We start from the raw sequence: 21,265 nt of genomic DNA on the forward strand, positions 1-21,265 counted from the left end.
TTTCTAACGTAAGTTATATTTTCGTGTTATTTGCATTTATTCAAACAAATTTCACAGCTTAGAATACTTACAGCAGTACCCCTCGTCTGGCATTTTTCATGGAAAAATCGTTCAGCATGCTGCTATTATTTTCGTGGATATTGTTGAAATGAAAATAAAAAGCCGAAGCTGTGTTTCTTAAATAGACCAGTGTCAACGCTATTGAATTTCACATTTAGATATATAGGTCACGGGCTTCGTTTCCATGGTAACATCAATTTAATTCAAGAAACCACAATTTTCTACAGAATTTTGAACAATTTTAGACCTTAATTTAAGTATATAAGTAACAAATTATCAACGGAACCTGAAAAATAGGTATTACAAATCAAACTGCTAGATTTTTTATTTGAAAATGGCCGTAACAAGTAACCTTTCACCCAACTATATTCCAAATAACTTGGTTACCATCGTCCATTTTCTTACATTCCTCATAACATTTCAATATAACTACATAAAAGAAGCAAAATATTGATTATTATTCAGAGCAATAGACTCATAAAAATATTTCAGCAAATAATGGTTATTTGAAAATAGTTGAAATAAAGTAAATGCACATAATTACGTACTTTCAAGACAAAAGCTATTAATTTAGCGCGGTAACTGACACGTAACGTCATGACGTCAATGACGTCATTTTAAAGCAACATTGTTTTGAAGCGTTTCTGCGGCAATGTATTCATTATTTCTGCATTATTAAGCCATAAAGCATCAGATCGAAGACAGGTTCATGATTTGTTTTCAGAAGAATGAATATACAAACACATTTAGTTTGTCGTAAACTTCGTCGTAAATCGTCACGTTAGCTTCCGGTTGGACATGCGCACTTACAAATATGAAGGTAACCTACCTCCTTAATATGCTTTTCTCTGTTAAAACACTCTTACGCTAGGGTGACGTCACGTTAACGTGCGGTGACGTCAATGTTTTTGCTGCGACCAAGAAAGAGCCCTACTATATTTCTTAACTGAAGTTATTTCCTACGATACGTAAAACGACGATGTGAGATTTTCTTTTTAAATAGAGCAAAACATCATGGCAAGATACAGAAATACAAAATCATCAACAGTCACGCAATATATCATTATGTTCGATGTCTTCGAACAATAAGTGTTTTTACATTTATGCACGAATTCCGCAGATGAAATAGCATTCTACGAAAAACGTTACTACCACTTTACGTAATCTTTTCTTGTTTATCCGTGTGTTGTTTTTGTATGAAAGATCGCAATATATAGAGGATATTTGTTTGATTTGAGTGAATATGGAATATATCTCACTGAGAAGTGAGAACATTTCAAATATTTTCACGAGCGCGTAGCGCGAGTGAAAAAGTGAAAAATTTCTCACTTCGAGGTGAGATATATTCCATATTCTCGAAAAACAAATAAATTTTCTTTTTATTTTATGCTTATTAATTACGTTGAGATATGCATTTGCAACAAATTTTAATCTCAGCGCGGGAAACAGACGCGCGTAAACAGGCATGACGTCAGCCTTGTTGTGACGTTAGAAAGACGCACACAACATAAAGTTCCATTTTATTTTATTTTTAGTTGCATAACGTTATGAAATTTTCATTATAAGTAAAATAATTTGAATCGAGAAATATACTATAAAGTACAAAGTGCGACTACAATTTTCATCCTGTTTTAAGCAAATGATTTAAGATTTATACACAATACACGAGGGGGCGGAGCTATATCTCTCACAGTGTGAAAATATAGATTTCATATTTTCACAGTGTGAGTGATGAGATATGAAAATATTTAACTGATAGAATACAGTATTTCATTAGTAAGCATAAAATAAAAACATTAATCATATCTAGGCGCTTAATCTGCTATATTTTTCATTCAATGTTTTGTCCAATATTTTGATATTGAAATTTGTTGGTCCGATTTGTCAACTTATTTTCATTTAATCAAGTAATCTGTGATTTTTCCATCAAGAAGAGCGCCGCCATTATGCTGGACCATCCAACATGAGACAGTTTTATTTGTAGCAAGGTTTAACCGATGGCCTAAGGTTGCCATCAGTTTCCGTGGTCTTTGTGTATTGCCACTAACTCGTAACTGACCCATAAACTTTCCTTTTCGATTCTTTGTTTTCTTTAAATGCACGGTCCTGTGTAAAAACTGACCTGGAATTAGAAAATTGATTGTTTTTTGTACTTGCCTTAGGTTGAGACACACTTAGATGAATGAAAATAATAGTACTTTACAAGAGTAAGATATTTTTATGTCCCCGAATATTAAAATCGTACTGTCCGTCCGTGAATGTGTGCATGCGTCCGTGTAAATTCTTATCCGGGTTGTAACTCTGCCATCCATACAGGGATTTTAAAATAACTTGGCATAAATATTCACCATAATGAGACGACGTGTCATGCGCAAGATCCAGACCCCAATCTCCAAGATCAAGGTCATACTTAGAAGTCAAAGGTTAATAGGGTCTTTTCGTGTCCGGTTCATAACTATGCCATTCATCAAGTGATTTTGAAATTACTTGGCATATATATTCCCCATAATGAGACGATGTGTATTACGTAAGATCCAGACCCCTAGATCTAAGATCAATGTCACACTTACATGTTAAAGGTAACATGGTCTGTTTCTTGTCCGGTTCATAACTCTGCCATCGATGAAGGAATTTTAAAATTACTTGGCATTAATGTTTCCTATAATGAGATGACGTGTCATGCGCAAGACACAGACCCCTAGCTCCATGGTTAATGTCACACTTAGATGTCAAAGGTTATTTTTAAACATAGTCTGTTTCTTGTCTGGTCCATAACTCTGCCATGTATCAAGGGATTTAAAAATGATTTGACACAAAATTTAATGTTGACCATATTGAGGTGTGTCGCGCTTATGACCCGGGTCTCTCAGGTCAAGGTCAAAGTCACAAAATGATTCATACCTAAACTATTCTGGCATATTTTGCGCAGACAACTGTAGCATTCCTGGGCATGCTTAGGGGGCATTTGGTACTAATAGTGAAAGCTCTTGTTAGAACTATACTGAGTCTGAACATTTTACTTTTATCAAAGATTAGAGACTAGGTCCATCTAAGTCCATTGAAAGGATGGTAACAATTTTTGCATACATACAAAATTACAGTCAAATCTGCTCTATCAATGTACGTAGTCAACAGATAACGAAGCTGCAAATCTCTTGGCCAACTTGATTTCAAGTAAAAATACTTACCTGGGCTTATTTTACCTCTTGTACAGTATTTAGTTTGACTTGGTCAAGGATCGAAACCGGCTCCGACACCCCCCACCCCCATGGTAGTCTCTTATTGCAAGTTGTACTGTGTGGAAACACGAATACTACTTATTTAGATGATAGATAACCTCACACATATCACGTAATGTAACATTTTATTTTTATCCATACCTAACAGTCCATGTGTATGATCGGAAAGGCCTTTATGCTCCACAATATACAAGCCGAGGAAATTGACCTTTCCCGCGCGAAGTAATGACCCGGACTTCAGATGCCTCATAATAAGAAAGGTAACTTCGTCATCAAACTCCACCACAACCATTGTACCAGCTTTATCTACAACTACTTGTGTGTCACCAAAATTTAATGTGGTATCTGAAATAAAGTAAAAGCATGTTATTTCAACTGAATCTTTGAGACGATACAAACTGTCGCGACATAAAAGCTTTGTAAAATGATCTAGCAAAGAAATAAATGGTTGCACTTCTGCTTCTTTTTTTTTTTTGTCCAAAAGCAGGGAAAAGGTGCTTATTTTACTTGCTGTCTGTTCCATTAAAGTGACGACGTCAACTTTTGCTTCATTCGTTACTTTGATTATGCCATTTGTTTCTGCTACCAATAAAACAACTCAAAGCTCAAATTATATGTAAAATGTAGTCACTTTACAGGAAAAAATGTTATTTTAAACGATCTACATACTTTTTTGAGTAACATCAGCAAAGGGTTTCATCTAAGTATAAACTCTCGTTGTATTATCTCTTCTGATCAATTTAATTCATTGTAACAAGCAAAGCTTGAATCATTAAAATATAATCACCCCTGAAATTGACTTTTTTCTACTTATTTTAATCATAAATTGAAGTGTATTTAATGTTTTACCATTCAACCAGTCAGTTGTTTCAGACATCAGCGTGATTTTCGTGGGGGTCACGATGATCTCAAATCGCCTTCTTTTTATACTGATCTCGCCAAAGAATGTTTTTATTTCGCCTGTCTTCGAGTAGTGTGTCATTTTGGCTTTCTTTGCAACCATTTTGTTAGCAACAACTTTTCCATCTACTGTCAAACCTGATATAATAATGTTATTTTCAAGTTTAGATAGAATCAAGCATGTATACAGAACGAAATAAACGAGATGACACTTTAAGTGTTTTTATAACAATTATTTTCAGAATGATGAAAATAATGAAATAAATCCGGACTGGTCTTTTAGCTGAGAACAAGAGCCATGTTAGACATGGCCAATCCCCCCGCCGGGCATATTATAATTGAAGGCTAAAGTTCCTGGCAAGTTAGTGTCTGAAAGTATTCATTTTGGGACAAGCTTTGAAAAACCGTTTAGTTGTGGTCCACATCAGGGGTTTTAAAGATGTGGAAGAAAGAATTATTCAGTGGTGAGGTGGTTTACTGCTAAATTTTATTAATTTTCATGAACAGTATAGCTGCATGATGTTTTTCTATATGGCTACTGTAAAAAGAAGGAATGGAAAGCTAACAGGGAACAAGAGTGCCAGAATGTCACAATATATGCCCGTCACAGCAAATTTCTTTACTCTAGCAGCTGTATTTGCAAATGGAATTTTAATTTTGTGGTTGTTTAGTAATCATTGTAAGTCTTTTGTTTTTCTAAGTCCACAAAAAAACTCCTTACCAGGTAGAGATGTCTTAAAATACACCTAAAATTGGAAAGTAACATTCAGGTTGTACCACAGAAAAGTGGTCTTGTTTTTTCCCTGTGGTCAATTATAAAAATGTTACAACATAAGTTATTTATAGTAACAACTAATGGAAGTAAATCTTAAAAAAAAAAAAAAAAAAAAAAAAAATTGTAAGTCCACACAAAAATCTTTACTAGGTAGAGATTGGTCAAAATACACCTCAAAATTGGATGTAGCATGCATGTTGTACTACTGAAAAGTGGTCTTGATTTTTCCCTACGACTAGTAATGAAAAAGTTACAATAAAAGCTATTTAAAGTAACAACAAAGGGAAGTAATTCTAAAGAAGGGAACTGCGCATGACACTTCGTCTCATGATGGTGTATAATTGTGCCAAGTTACATCAAAATCCCTCCATGCATGAAGAAGAAATGCTTCAGACAAAGTCATTCTTGTATCTGACCTTTGGCCTCTAAGTGTGACCTTGACCTTAGACCTAGGGACCTGGATCTTGCGCATGACACTCTGTTTTGTGGTGGTGAACATTAGTGCCAAGTTATATCAAAATCCCTCTATGCATGAAGAAGAAGTGCTCCGGACGAGGTTTTCATTCTTGTATCCTTTGACCTCTAAGTGTGACCTTGACCTTAGAACTAGGGACCTGGTTCTTGCGCATGACACTCCACCTCGTGGTGGTGAACATTTGTGCCAAGATATATCAAAATCCCTCCATGCATGAAAAAGATATGCTGCGGACAAAATTTTTTAAGAAAATATGATAAAGGGGAATAACTCAAAAAGTAGGCATGGTAGAGTTATTGTTCTTGCACACTGCACTTCCTCCCAATGTGTTCTATCAGTGTATGAAGTTTGAAGAAAATCCCTCCAGTACTTCTGGAGTTATGCTCCGGACAAAAAATTTAAAGAAAATATGATAAAGGGGAATAACTAAAAAAATAGGCGGGGTAGAGTTATTGTTCTTGCACAATGCACTTCCTCCCAATGTGTTCTATCAGTGTATAAGGTTTGAAGAAAATCCCTCCAGTACTTTTGGAGTTATGCTCCGGACAAAATTTTTTAAGAAAATATGATAAAGGGGATTAACTCAAAAAATAGGCAAGGTAGAGTTATTGTTCTTGAACACTGCACTTTCTCCCAATGTGTTCTATCAGTGTATGAAGTTTGAAGAAAATCCCTCCAGTACTTTTGGAGTTATGCTCCGGACAAAGATCGTTGTGGACGCACGGACGGACGCACGGACGAAGAGCATTTCTAATATCCCCTTCGCCTTTGGCGGGGGATAAAAAATAACTTACCAGTATAAATGTCGGTTACCAGTCTATAAACGTCACCTTCCTCTCCCATGACGTCAAAACAAATGGCGTCATCCAGACCTTTCATGTTTACTATAAAATGAGGGTCGTTGTCAGCACTGTATTTCGGCTTATCTGTAAAACAATTACAAAAAAACTAATTTTATCATCATCTAAATAAAGGCAATATACCGAACAAAACAGAAAACGTCCCATTTCCTATTTTGTCAATATTTCAAAAATTACTTCTAGACTTTTTTAAGTAAGCATATTTGAAAAGTCACAAAAGTACACATTATAGCAATCGCTTATATTAATGCATTTATACAAGTATGATATACAAGTATCTGAGTAAATAAACTTAACACGTTAATAACTTACTCCCAGCTCGGAGTTTGCTAGAGGAACCAGTAAGTGGAGAGGCAGGCGGAGTTTTGCTACCATCCGAAGCGGTGGCATCTTCTGCAAAACATATTTACAACATGATATCAGTCACAATTAACTACATTAAATAATAATAATTAAAAAAAAGAACTTTTAAGCGTTATTGAATTAAAAAGCCATTTTTCAGCATCTCAATAAGTCTCGATTTATACTTTGTGACTGACTTTGATTATATATATATATATATATATATATATATAATCAAAATCAGTCTGCCCATCATTAAGTACTTCTGTCAAAAAACAAAGTACTTCGGAGTCCTTAAAGCATCACGTCAAACTACAAAAATGTACATTCATAAAATAAAAATTAATTAACCTTTTGGAGTTATTGGCTTGTCTGGAGCAACTTCCGGTTTTGTCACTACCATTGAAGTCAACGGCGTTACAAAGCCATACTGGAAAAGAAACATTGCATGCATCTTTGTGAGTTTTAGTGATGCGACTATAATTCATTTTCAAAAGAAAGATATCATAAATGAAGTATTCACAAGTACATCATATTGACTTTAAAGATGTCCTGTGCCCATCTTTTCCTATATAGTTTATCTTTAGATACTTACTTCAAATATATAAGATCCTCATCGACTGCAGTGATCTTTCCTCATTTTGTAAATTAATAGTTTATGTACAGCTATATTTTTACATTCATAATAATGGTATACGTAAATGTGATACAGTAACAGTCGTTTTTTAAACTTCCAGATTTTTTCAATGGCTGTACACATTGATGCTGTATTTATTTATAATAATAATAATAATAATAACTTGATTTAAAGGGGATTACATATTTGGCTATAGCCAAACTAACGAATGGTCCTTTAACATAATATGTAGAAGGTCATACAAAGTACGTAACATAGACAGTGAAGTGAAACACATGAATCAAAATAACATTTTATCAACAAATTACTTCTCTTTGGCATTAATAGTATACAGTATAATGAAAAGATATTAAAATAAGATATATTTATGTACAAGTGGTGAAAGAATGAATGTTATTTGTAATCCGCGCAGGAAAACCTTAAAAATTCTAACGTGAGAAAAGTACGAGAAAGCGTTTGATTACATTTAAAGAAATAATATTGTTATTATGTCACACATGCAATAACAGAAATGGACTAACGAAAAAAATGATAACACATGATATGAAAATGTGAACATTGCAAGGCTATTACACTTTAAGAGAGAAAAAAAGCAAATAAGAAGGAAACACTGTCGTGACAGAATTGTCATATGAATTATACATAACTAATTAGATAAGAAGAGAATAAAACGAAAGCAATGGTACTAAGTAAACTAAATAAAAAACAATCAAAAGAAGATGTGTAGAGAATAATGAATATTTTTTATAAATATATTATATATGTATTAAAAGTGTATTGTTCTAAACCTGATACAAAGTACTGTTAATGCACATAAACATGTTAATTTTATGTTTACATGTAGCACTTATTCATGTTTCCATGTAATGACATTGGATCTAGTATATCTGTAAACAAATTTAAGAAAACTATTAATTTATTATTCACAAATGTCTTTCGGAATATACATATTTCAACCAAAACATTATATCCATTGGAGGGGTGTTTTAATTATTTTTCGTTCCAGTCCCTTCAAGTAGTCATTTTAAACATTACCAACATGTATCGGATTAACACTAATAATTCCAGCATAAAACTGCTGTTATTGTCACTTTCTGGGGGTGTTTTAACAGGAGAGAAAACGTGTGTTAACAGAGAGATTCTCGCGCTCACGTACTGTTATAACACCTTTTTATATATGCGCGTTCCGTGGCAAAGCGTAAACGTCATTCGGCCCCAAAACGGATAATTCAAAACGAAATGACGTCAACTTAAAAAAAAAATCAGACATTCCCGCGCATTTCGTGGAAATTTAATGACGTTGAGTGACATTGTATTCATTTAATAGTTTCTACGCGTTTTATGCCAGAATAGCGTTAGCGCATGTTTATTTCGTGTTATAACATTTGCAGAATCCCTCGGGATACGTTGGTACCCTCGCCCTAACGGACTCGGGCACCAACCAATCCCTCGGGATTCTGCAGATGTTATAACACAAAAAAACATGCGTTATCCCTACATAAATATATGAAAACAGAAATGTAAAGTAGGTGAAGAAATATTTGGCAAAATGTGCTAGAATCGGTAAACTAAATGAATCAAGGTGAAAGTGAAGAGGAAATGTTTGTGAAGGTAAACTAGAAAGGGAAAAATACAGAATAGTGTGGGAGATCAAATACAGGAGCGTGTTTACCTGCAAAGATAACTGTTTTGCTCTACTTTTCATGGCGTCAACAGCAGTCTGGTTTAGTTCTCCCTCAGCTTTGTGGAGCAGTTGTTTAATTGTGAGATACGCCCAGGTTTTCTCCGTTATTTCTTGGAAATCCGTAAGTTCCATCAAATTTCCAGTATCTGGCACATCTATGAAATTTGCGTCCTTGTCAACTGGTAAAAAATTAATATTTTTAACTGTACAGGTATACACGCTACAAATTCCATATTTGAAATATGAACAATTTCTACACATAGATTCTGTAAAGTTAACACACTTATATCGTACTATGCATTAGATTTTAAAAATAGTACCCACATTATACTAGTATAGCTAAGCACAGTATGAATTTGTACTATATTTGTTTTAATATAAACGACTTTTAATGCATGGTATGAATATAGCTAGATATATGCACGTTTGATTTACATATCTAGTAAAGTTAAATGCATTTTACGAGAATTTTCTACATTTGAAGTAAACATTTAAAGAATCTTCTTAGCGAAAGATAGACACTGGATATCTTAAAAAATTGAACATTACATATGCATATGTGAAACACAGAGAAAAAAAAGGAACGCGGATTTTAAAGGTAAAGCTAATGTATATATGATTATAGTAATTAACAATGCTCACACTGGCCATAGATTTCACAGGTGCGGTGATTCCATCACCGCGACGGTGGAGGATTCGTCGCAGAAACGGTGGATAAATATGGACGGGTGAATGTAATCGCCGGGGAAGTTTTCTAATGTGTTGTACCTTATTTTTCACGTTTAGCTGGAAACAATAAGTGAGACAGGAGCCACATGTGTACTCCTCCAGTCACAAACACAAGTTCAGTGCAATTCTTTGCCAGAAATGTAAACACTTCTGTATAGTTCGAAGACGGACTGCCGTTTTCTGAAGAATTTTAGTTTGAGTTGTAGTATTTTGCTATTCGCGATGCAGTCCGCAAATATCAAAATTTATTGATCTTATAAAGTCTTTCATTGGCTGAAGATGCGGATGGAAATTACCCGAGGGTAACTGCTTAGGTGTAAACAATGCTCAGTCGAAAGCCTCTACATTTTATTTCTTGCAAATAATGGACGAAATAAAATAAAATGCTTTTTAGTTCTATTTCTTATAGAAGCTTATGAAATTAAGCATTAATACATAAATCACAGCACATAAGTAATCTTACATCCCGGGCTGTAAGATTAATTTTCCAGGAACGGTAAAACACGGGAAAATCCTATCTGACATTCAAGACATATATGCACAACTTTTCTATACCCTATGGCGGAAAGAAAATTCACGAAGATTTAAACCACTGACTACTCCCGGAGTAGTAAGTCGGCCTCGGTTTCAGAACAGGACGTTGAAAGTTTTTTCAATGATATGATACAAAGTTGTTCGATGTATTACGCCTATTTGCCGTAGATAAGAAGGTTAAGAAAATTGACTATTCCAGCAATCGTGTAAATAAAAATGGCATTTAAGCGAAACGACAAGCAAGTATCCGTGGCTGCTCAAAAACTATGTAAACCTCGTGTTAATAGTTTAACTAAATATACATAGTTATTGAATGTCCTCTATTTTGTTTATTTTTGTGTGTGTGTGTGTCCTACCTTTTAATCTGTGGTGAAAGCATAAAAACGGTAATAAGCTCCCAATAAAATGCATGGATACAAATTTAAAGCAAAACTCATGGGGTGACGTGTTTTAGAATACCCAGTTCAATTTAGACAATACCCAATTCAAACTAAAATGATGGGGTAATACTTAAGACACACTGAAAAATTATCTGTTACTCTGCACAGTAAAATGTTTAATCTTTTAACATTTCAACCCAATAAGCATGAACTGAAATAGACTGTCATATAGCACAGACTATGGATCGATAATTTATATAAGCGGTCATATACTATTTCTAGACTTCGAGTTTGTATGGTTATCTGGTGTCAGAGTAATGTAATATTCATAACCAAGTCAAGTCCTTGGAAAAGTACATTGCAGTTTATTTAAGTTTAAAACCAAGAACGGACATTAAAGGAATTCAGCACACCGTAATACGTTGCAGTTTTATCCACCGCCCACTACGTTGGAATCAATTTTCCGGCGACTTTTGTACCTGCATTGAAAGTTCACCGATTACGAGGAAATAGTTGTTGTCTGATAGTGTCATACTTATGCTGTGATGCAAACGTATTCATAGGTCGTTTTGTACAAACATTCAACCATTTCAATCAAAATTCTACAAAATAAGCAGTCCCTCAAAAATTTGTACAGATGTGTTTACATTAATGGCAAAAAATTGTAGTGAAAACGTGTTTGTGGCTGTAAGAGTACATATATGGGCTACTGTCTCACTTGCTGTTTCCAGCCAAATGTGAACAAATAAGATAAACTCATTAGGAAACATACAGATGACAGCGGAAATACATTCACCCGGCCATATCTGTCCACCGTTTCTGCGACGAATCCACTGCCGCGGTGTTGGAACCATCGCTTCTGCTAAAGCTATGGCCGGTGTGATGCTGAGAAAAACGTACGGATATACATTGAAACATTGGCTATTAAGGGGACGCATATTGCTACATTCACAGTTCATACAGAAATGCGGAAGGGGTGCATATTCAAGAAATCGATGGTGGGAAAATAAAAAACATATTCCTAAACTGATATAATACTGATGGACACCTGTAATATTCAGTACTTTGTGGATAAGGATGCGGTACTATGAATGTAATAGGAAAACAGAGGTCTTTGTGAAAGTACATTCAACACAAAATATTAAGCTCTTGTATAAGGAAAAAACAGGTTTTTTACAATAACAGTGTTCCATTACTGCTCATGAACAGACTCAATCAAACCGAGTCTGCAATTTTCACTGTTTGCCTTGTTCTCGGTGCTTCCGAGGGATCTACTTTCCAGATTTTATTCCAAATAATGTTGAAGGGGTGAAATTTTCTTTCTAACACACCAGGTTTGCTTAAACATGTAAAAATTTAACGCCACGTCATTTCAGCTCTGGATGGACGCCATATTTCTCATTGATAAAAAATGTAAACAAAAAATCACGAGTGGGATTAGCATTGCAAGGGCACAGCATGACATTCTACACAATGAATACCTTAGAACAGATATCTAAGATGCTACACAGGTCAGGCGGGTTAAATGCATAATGTCGATTACTTGAAATTCATCTTGAAAAGGTGGTTAATTTTAGTTTATTTACATGGTTTTTAATTTTCCCACGACTTCTCGGCGATTCACTGCAAATGTATTACTGCGCCGGACGAAAGGTAACTCTAATAAACAACGGGAGACAACTTAGGTGTCAGCATGTGTACGATTTTTAGAAAAACATGTCGATGATTATAATTTCTTATCAAATAATGAATCCTATTCAGATATTCGTCTTTAATATTAGAAAATTATTAATTTCTGTGGACATTTATCAAAAAATATTACTTACAGTGGACTACTTTGCGCATCAAACTTGTTTCCGCTTCAGTTGTGAGGCACTTCCGTTATACTTTTTGACAACAATAACAAATAACAAAATGAATCAATAAAGTCACTTATAAACCGATTGCTACTTAAATCAGTGTAAGTATAGTTGTTGTTACAACAGCATACATGTTCGTTACGTTATAAGATAAAGTTTATCTTGAACTGCATAATCCATTTATTGCGTTTAGATGATATTGCATTTACAACTTATTTGACCCCGTTTATTTACGTGAATGACAGCATTCTCGTGCAACTCGTGCAAACACAGTTATGAAAAGTATGGTGGAGAATTCAAGGACAAATTATAAATGACATTAAAGTGAGGATAACTGTATATTCGTCCAGTTTTGATCATTGACATTCCTGCTGTGTATTAGTAAGTTTTGTGAACAAGATTAGAATGTTACTTTTGCACATATACACATTGATTGGATCTCTCAACCAAATTCCATACCTTATTTTAGGGATTTTTAAGACAATACATTTTCAAAAGTTTGTTCAATGTGTTTTGATATTTAAGTGCATTGTAGTTCATGAATACCAAGTTAAAAATTAATAATGGCAACATTTCTAGGCCCTTATTGTAAGCCACTAGACTTCTGTAACGATAAATGTTTAATGTATTAAGGGGAATATACTCTTTAAGTTTTGGAATGTGGCATTCCTTGACCACCGTATCTTTTCTTATGCACTACTTTGTAAACAAACTAAATAATGTGTTTTAGCTTACATATGCGAAATGAAAAGCAAGACAGTGAACTTATTTCACATTCTTTCTTTAAATTAGAATCTGTAGGAGATTGATAAATGTTTGGACAAGGTGAAGCACTATTATTTTCGCACAAAAAAGTATTAATTGTTGACTTTGAATGTACACAATAAGTCTTATGTAATTCAACAATAAGTTTCTTGTTTCAGTTTTTCTCACTTTTATTTTAGTGAGCAATCCTTTGTGTACTTATAACAGTTGAAACAGTATCCATTTCATGTACCAAAATCTTGTACTTTTTTGCAGGTAAATTTATCATACCCCACCCACTTTTTTCTAATTTCAAAGTATGCGTCCCCTTAACAAACTTAAATCCAACAAAATTAAAATGAACAATGTAGAGAAATGTGTCGTCATACGAGCAAAGAGACAATGGCTATCGTATCTATGCAATTTGGGAGAAAGAAACTCGAGTTAACGACATTTCGTATTTATATTCATTTTTGTAATGTAGCCAAAGCTTGTGCACACCCATATACATACATACATACATCCTAGCATAAAACGGAAAAGATATAGTGTTCAAAATGCAAATTTTAGTAAAGAACATTACAATGTAATAACAATTAGAAACGTGTATTTGCGCTACAAGTGGATGTATTAAAAATTTGAAATTTACTTAAAGCTACTGTCAAAAATATTGTTTTTGAAAATTAAATAATTTCATTTTTTACAAAAATGTATAGGTCACTGAAACATATTATTTTACTATGATTTAATTCATAACTTACCGGTTAATATTAAAGCTCCATCTTTGCTGTTGCTGAAAATTTCAAGGTCAACAGTAGGAGTCTCGGCGTCCGCCAGTCTGCCAGCTACCACGAGTTCCGAACCTTTGAAATAGTTCTTGAACTCCGACTTAGTCAAGGTCTCATCATCTACTGCGTCGCCAAGATATTTCACAGAGACATTATTGAGTAAAGTAACTGCCAGCTCGTCGTAGAACCCACTTATCTGTTTATTATTATTAATAAAATTTTAATAAATATGTTATACATAATCATACCGAAGATTTTTTTTATTATCATCGATAGCTTTTTTGTCGATAAAATTCGATTTGTAACATTATCTGTTTTACTTTGAAAAAACATAAAATTTTAATGCAATTAAACATCGACCTTAAAATTTATGACCTTTCAAGCGTTAGAAGTTTCGATCAGTAACTTTACATTTTAATGTAATAAACATTAACATTACATTGATTGAATTATATTTTGATTGTTTACGGTTTAAAACAGCGATTTATCAGGTGACAATACATCATGTGTTTTTCAGAAATCCACTTAAAGCATGAAATGAGCCGTGCCATGAGAAAACCAACATAGTGGGTGTGCGACCAGCATGGATCCAGACCAGCCTGCGCATCCGCGCAGTCTGGTCAGGATCCATGCTGTTCGCTAACAGTTTCTCCAATTCCAATAGGCTTTAAAAGCGAACAGCATGGAGCCTGACCAGACTGCGCGGATGCGCAGGCTGGTCTGGATCCATGCTGGTCGCACACCCACTATGTTGGTTTTCTCATGGCACGGCTCAAATAAGGTTCAGTCTTAACTTTTAAATAGTTTTCAGTGACGTATTTTGAAGTGCGAAAATCATAGTCCTTTTTTTCATTGTGGAAAGTTATCCCGGCATAGTTATTTTTGTTCTTTCAATTTTGTCATAAATCAACATTCGTCTCGCTTGGAGAATCTAACCCTTGACCTTTTTCTATGAAGGTTCATGTTCTTGATACCGAGTTCACTTTTTTCCCTTGCAACTGATTCCAAAATCAACCAGTCAAGCATCTGCTGGGTCAGTTAAAAAAGAGCCGTTTTACTCACTTGTAAGTCTGAATCCGAATCCTCGTATATCTTTCTTCCTACGCCGTCATTTTGAATGGCCATTTTCTTAACTAGGTTCCAGTCCGCATCACTGCCAAATGCTAAGCTGAATATAGGTATCTCACCTTGAAAAATAACACATTTTATTTTTCAAACAAGTTTAGTAGGAATCTTGAAAATAAAATGGTCGTTTCAATGCATCTGCTGTCTGCTACAGTCAGATCTGTATGATAATACAGAGAAACTACTTTACTGTAAAATCTAGTCTACTGTAAAATTTCAATCATTTTAATATTATTTAAATTATTTGATATGAATCCAAACTTGAATGTATATGGTCAATCACCAATTTAGAGATAAAATCAACTATGCAAAACATAATCAGTCTTTCAAAACGGTTCCTAGAAATTTATCAAAACGCTAAAAATTCAAAGGAACACCTTCATTAGCGCTGTCTATGTTTCTAAGTATTTGTAATGGATTTTGTACTCCTGAGGACGGATGTCCGTCTGTCAGAAACACGACAACTGGAGAGCGTTCTCCTTCCTGCTTCGATATTTTCAGGAGATCAATGCCTCTCAATACAGCTCCATTTATGTCAGTCCCTGAAACACACACACACTTGACAAGACACAGCCTTTTAGCAAAAATATTGCGGTAATTTTAACACTTAGCCGAAAAGTTAAAGGTATGAGCCTCGCCACGAGAAAACCAACATAGTGCGCTTGCGACCAGCATGGATCCACACCAGCCTGCGCATCCGCGCAATCTGGTCAGAATTCATGCTGTTCGCTAACAGTTTCTCTAATTGCAATAGGCTTTGAAAGCAAACAGCATGGATCCTGACCAGACTGTGGATCCTGACCAGATGCGCAGGCTGATCTGGATCCATGCTGATCGCAAACGCACTATGTTGGTTTTTTCATGGCGCGGCTCATATGGAAGTAATTATCCTACTTATAATATTGCGACAGTTACACCAGTAAGGCGAAATATTGCATATGTTAAAATGTTATGATAGTTACAAGAATTACTTATAAGACTGCGATATAACACCATTTAGCCGAAATGTTATCTATATTACAGTTGATGGTCCAAATATTATAACGTAACGTCAAATACACTTTAGTGACCGATGGCGTTACAAATAAAATGACGTTGCAATAGAATCATGTAAGCATATTTCAAGAGGGGACATGAGCTTTAAACGCTTCGTCTATACCAGTTAACCGGAATTATGCGTTCGATACCACAGTCTGCTGTTAAAAGATATTTACGGCATTTACAATACAAAAAAAAATAGCTGAATAATTGATGAAGTTAAAGAAATTATTCGATTTATACAAAATCTATCGGAAGTTACAACAGTTAACAAAAATATTACACAAGTTATAATAGTCGACAGTTTCAAAAGCAGGCCATAATATGCAGCAGTTGCAACAGTTTGCCAGAATATTATGAACATTTGATAGAAGTTGAACACAATAACTCGGCACTTTCATGTATTGTCCGTAAGTAATGACCTGGCACTCATTAATCTTCGCCAATATTTTCGGACGTTTCCGTTTATCCTGAAAATATTTATATTACTAAAGTAACATTTACCGTTGTTAGCCGATGACACGGTGGCGTAGTGGTATGGTGTCTGACTTCCACGCACGTTACCACGGGTTCGAAAACACCTTAGATCATTTTTTAATGTAATGTTATCGATACCTGTTTAATTTTTACATTATTTTATGTATCATATTTGTTTTCTCTTGTAGTATTTACTTTCTGGAATCGCTGGTGACAAGTAACGTGTCTTATTATCTAAGATAGTTTTAAAACAATTTTTATTCCACTTTTTCTTCAACGGTTAAATATGATAACTTTCAATAAATGAACCATAAAATCACGATACGTTTGATCAGATAAGGACGTGGTAAGTTGGTTTATAAAATTTGGAAAAAGTAGTAGATACGGTCAGAGGTAGGACTCGAACCCACAACCCTGAGATTGGCAGCTAAACGTTTTGCCCGCACAGCTACCTGCACCTGTGACATTATCTCAATAAAGAATTATATATGTCATAGTTTTATTGCTATTTATGTTCGGATACCGAAAATTAATGAACGTAAATATACGGAATATTCATGAGTGCCAGGTCAATACTTACGGACAATAGCACAAATATTATATTTAAACGTAAGCTAGCACATATGTTACAATCGTTACATAGTACCATTGAATTACCAGTTTTCGATAAAACAATGAATTTATTAATAAAGTAACTCATCTTTTAAAATTAATAGAAATTTTCAAACACATGTATTATCAACATGGCGCCAGATTCAATACCTGTTTCCAAACCACCTACTAATACAACTTATATCAGACTTTATTTGTTTTGTCTCGAGCACATGAAGGTATGTGTATTTTTCACGAAGGAATTTTCTTAAGAAATTGCAAAAAAGATAGGAATGTCAAAAAATTCAACCAAAGCAAAATAAGTGTAAAACGTGTAAAACACACAATAAAATAAAAACACGCCCAAATACATTAATTTGAGTATCGTAAGTAATACATTATCTGAGTTAATACTATAAGAAAAGATTCAGTATGCACTGGCGGCTTAAAGGGAGAATCTTTTTTACAATACAATTGTTGTCATATATATATAAATAAAAGGTGCTGCAAAAATATAAGAAAAAGTGAATCTTAGAAACAATGTGGGGTATGTTTACAAAGCAGATAAAGTTTATTCACAGCATAATCCCTGTATTGATGTTAGATTCTGAGTTTTCTAGCATTTCTATAATTTGTTACGTACAACCACTAGCTCTGATAGTCTGTGTGAATTCTTTGGCTTTTAAAATTTCCTCCCTTGTCACATCAATCATCTCGGGCATGTAAGAACGTATGTCGCCGCTAAATGTTATTATATTAAACCTGTCTCCTTCTTGCAGTTCATCTAAAACTACATACATCGCATCCTGTAAAATCATATATTCTATGTTAATAACAACAGACACTTTGCCTGTAAACTAAGCTAGTTTTCTTATAATAAAATTTATTGGATTAGCACTGGGATTTCCAGGTTATGAAAAATGATTTATGGAACTAGCACTGGAATTTCCATTGAAACGAATAATGATTTATGGGACTAGCACTGGGATTTCCGGGTCATCAAAATGATTTATGGGACTAGCACTTGGATCTCATAGGGAACGAATGATTTCTGGGTTTAGTACTGAGATATCCAAGGAAATTAATAATGATTTATCTGGGATTCCCAAGGAAACGAATGGTGATTTATGGGACTAGTACTGGGATTTCCCGGTAAATGAACAAGGATTTATAGGACTACCAAACGAACAATGTTATATGGGACTGGTACTTGGATTCCAAGGAAACAAACAATGTTATATGGGACTGGTATTTTGATCTCCAGGTAAACGAACAAGGATTTATAGGGTTGTTACTGTTATTTCCAAAGAAACGAACAGTCATTTATGGGACTAGAACTATTTCTAAAGAAACGAACAATGATTCAGTAAAGAGGTGGATGACTAGCATTACAAAGGGATATAATGTCTTTGTCTAGTTTCAAAAAGATACACCTGAAAACAAAATCTAAAAACTTTAAATTAGAGTTTTCGAAATTGGCAAATTAAATTTAAAAGACATTTGCGTTACAAATTTTCTTTATCTTCTTGATTGATCTCATGTATAGAAATATGGTAGTTAGTGTGTTTTTTTAGGAAAAAGGTCAAAATTATGATAAGTCTACCCCTTCAAAAGGAATTCAACTTGAATCAAATTAACCCATTTGAAACCCTGTGCGCATAACATCACTTTCTAAACATTAACCAGTAAGACACTTCTTCAATTGCACGGTTCCCTGGTTATGACGTAATCATCTAAAATGCCTTTTACCGCTTTTACGATGCTGATTTTCCAACTGTCGTCTCAAATCAGTTTTCTTAATTTAGAGACTTACCCTAAGCCTTCTTTACACAAGGGGAAACAATCTGTTTATATAGTGAAATTGTTGAATGAACACCGTTTGTTAATCCTAATCCTGTACATATTGTATCAGTGCAAAGGAAAAGTAACCTATCTATGTTAAATGCCATGCATGATAACACAGTTATGCATTTAACAGTCCTGAAAATAATTTCTTTGATTTTCTCACATTTCTAGATATTTTTCCCATACTTTGACGGATATGTATGGGTAGTTGAGATTGTTCTCTTTCCAGCAGTAGCCTTTCCAACATATTTAACCTTGTGAAATTCTGTGCATGGTTTGCATGAGGTTCTAGGTCAATAGCCACCTAAGCCTATCATAAAGTCATAGCAGAGTTGTCTCCATTTTTTCCAAATATTTTACCCGGGATCATTTTTTTCAGCTCAAATAACTCTTTTTCAGGAAATGATATTTTAATAACTTTTTCAGGCCTTGTATTTTGATGCAGTTAACTACAATATATCTAATATAGATAGCTCCTACTTGAAGTTTGTATTTTTAGTTACAATGCCTTAATTGGGTTCAGGGTTGAACCTGGCCGGATACTTCATACAAAATTACCTATAGTCTTTCGGAGTAACATGTAATGTGGTTTACACACGTCTACTGTCACAGAATATTGGTTTACCTTAAGTTGCTCTATTTTCCGTCCGCCCATAGAACCACTGACGTCAAGAATGAACAGGACGTCTTTAGGGATGACTGTTTGTACATCTGGGGCAAGGAAATGCACAAAGTATCCATTTACAACCTTGATGAATTATAGAAATATATGAGAAAAATGTAAGTTGCAATGAATATCAGAAAGGAACAGAAGCATTGGTTGTAATAGTACAACTTTTGAAATTACGACAGTAAAAGATTAAACAGAATCATAACTATCCTACTGGTGTTTGTAAATAATTCAACTGAGAACTAAACTATTAATACATGCAACTGACATTGTTTATGGTATATCCCCAAAATTAGACTGACTGACTGACAGGAGACACGGAAACACCATGATGCCATCCAAGCCCACGACTTTACTTTTCCACATATAGTAATCTTTGAAATAGCCTAAATCTTTGATGCCCTGAAGGTAGCTATAAGACTTGCATATAATTAAGATTTATCTGTGTTTATTCAATGCTTTAACGTGATGTACTTTGTTCTTATGTATTCCGATTTATGACTACATCTAGTAAATTTCTTTCAATAAATTGTGTGGTAATTTAGGGTCAGTAACTGTTGCTGTCTTTTTCGGCGACGCCGTCTAAATTCGTTTTCGTTACCTATGCCACGTGACTTCAGTTTGCAAATCAAACTACTTGATAACGCATTATAGATAATTTATCAAAATGGAAGATTTATGCAACACTCTGCCTGATTGGACGAGAGTGTCAATTTCTTTCACTCTGTTGATTGTGCTACGCTGAGTGAAATGTAGACAAAGCGTTTATCCTAAACGACGCTGTTCACAGTTCTAAAGCTAACTTTGGCTCGATCAGTATATTTAGCAAGAATATTGATATATCTCAAAATGATAAGTAAGTTTAATAAATATGATAAAAACCTGTTCAAATACCAACATATATCAAATTAAAGAAAGAGCTGAATACGGTCAGCGTATCACACGAATAAGGGTGTGATAAGAGTCTTTTATGTAGAGAAGTGCTTTTTAAAAGATTTTCTTTGTTACAATTGTCGTCTGTATATGAAAAGGTTTCTTGCTTTTTTGACTTACTCAGATTGCATATTAAAATGAGTACTTGTTTGCTTTGATATATTTGTTATAAATTATTTAACTGATTTATTATATATGAATATTTTTCTTTAGTATGGTATGCAAATATTGAACTCAGTTGAAATCTGTTTTATTATATATGCTATATAATGACTGAATCTCATTACACTGAAATGAAGGTACGCTGCATACAGTTTATCTATGTGATATGACTACGGTCAAACTTTGCTTATGAAACAGAAATATTGAAATAATTACAGTTGTATGTTTTGCTTGACCTTCACATTTTTATTGGTGTGACGTCGACGTCATTGTCCAAAGATTCATGAATAGCGAATATGCATTTGTTAAAGCGGGATCAGTTGGCCTATTTTAGAAATAAATAAAAATAATAAATAAAAAAAAATCCTTTAATTGATTTTTTCTCATATATTCTAATCAAACTTGATTTGTAGCATCT

At 34.2% G+C, this 21,265-nt stretch overlaps 1 protein-coding gene across 1 annotated transcript in view; it reads right to left on the reverse strand.

The window, feature by feature from the left end:
* Positions 1–1,042: 1,042 nt before the first annotated feature.
* Positions 1,043–21,265, reverse strand: part of LOC123530613 (inter-alpha-trypsin inhibitor heavy chain H3-like) — a 32,537-nt gene continuing 12,314 nt past the window's right edge. The window contains exons 8-19 of the mRNA XM_045311394.2: positions 19,708–19,830; positions 17,881–18,043; positions 15,509–15,673; positions 15,069–15,193; positions 13,980–14,202; positions 8,961–9,151; positions 7,003–7,081; positions 6,622–6,702; positions 6,244–6,375; positions 4,149–4,337; positions 3,441–3,644; positions 1,043–2,182 (exon numbers count right to left, since the gene is read on the reverse strand). Coding sequence (XP_045167329.2) covers positions 1,956–2,182; positions 3,441–3,644; positions 4,149–4,337; positions 6,244–6,375; positions 6,622–6,702; positions 7,003–7,081; positions 8,961–9,151; positions 13,980–14,202; positions 15,069–15,193; positions 15,509–15,673; positions 17,881–18,043; positions 19,708–19,830 — 1,902 coding nt within the window. The 3' untranslated portion in view covers positions 1,043–1,955. The remainder of the gene's footprint in view (positions 2,183–3,440; positions 3,645–4,148; positions 4,338–6,243; positions 6,376–6,621; positions 6,703–7,002; positions 7,082–8,960; positions 9,152–13,979; positions 14,203–15,068; positions 15,194–15,508; positions 15,674–17,880; positions 18,044–19,707; positions 19,831–21,265) is intronic.

This window comes from Mercenaria mercenaria, chromosome 13 (genome assembly GCF_021730395.1).
Source record: "Mercenaria mercenaria strain notata chromosome 13, MADL_Memer_1, whole genome shotgun sequence".
Lineage (NCBI taxonomy): Eukaryota > Metazoa > Mollusca > Bivalvia > Venerida > Veneridae > Mercenaria > Mercenaria mercenaria.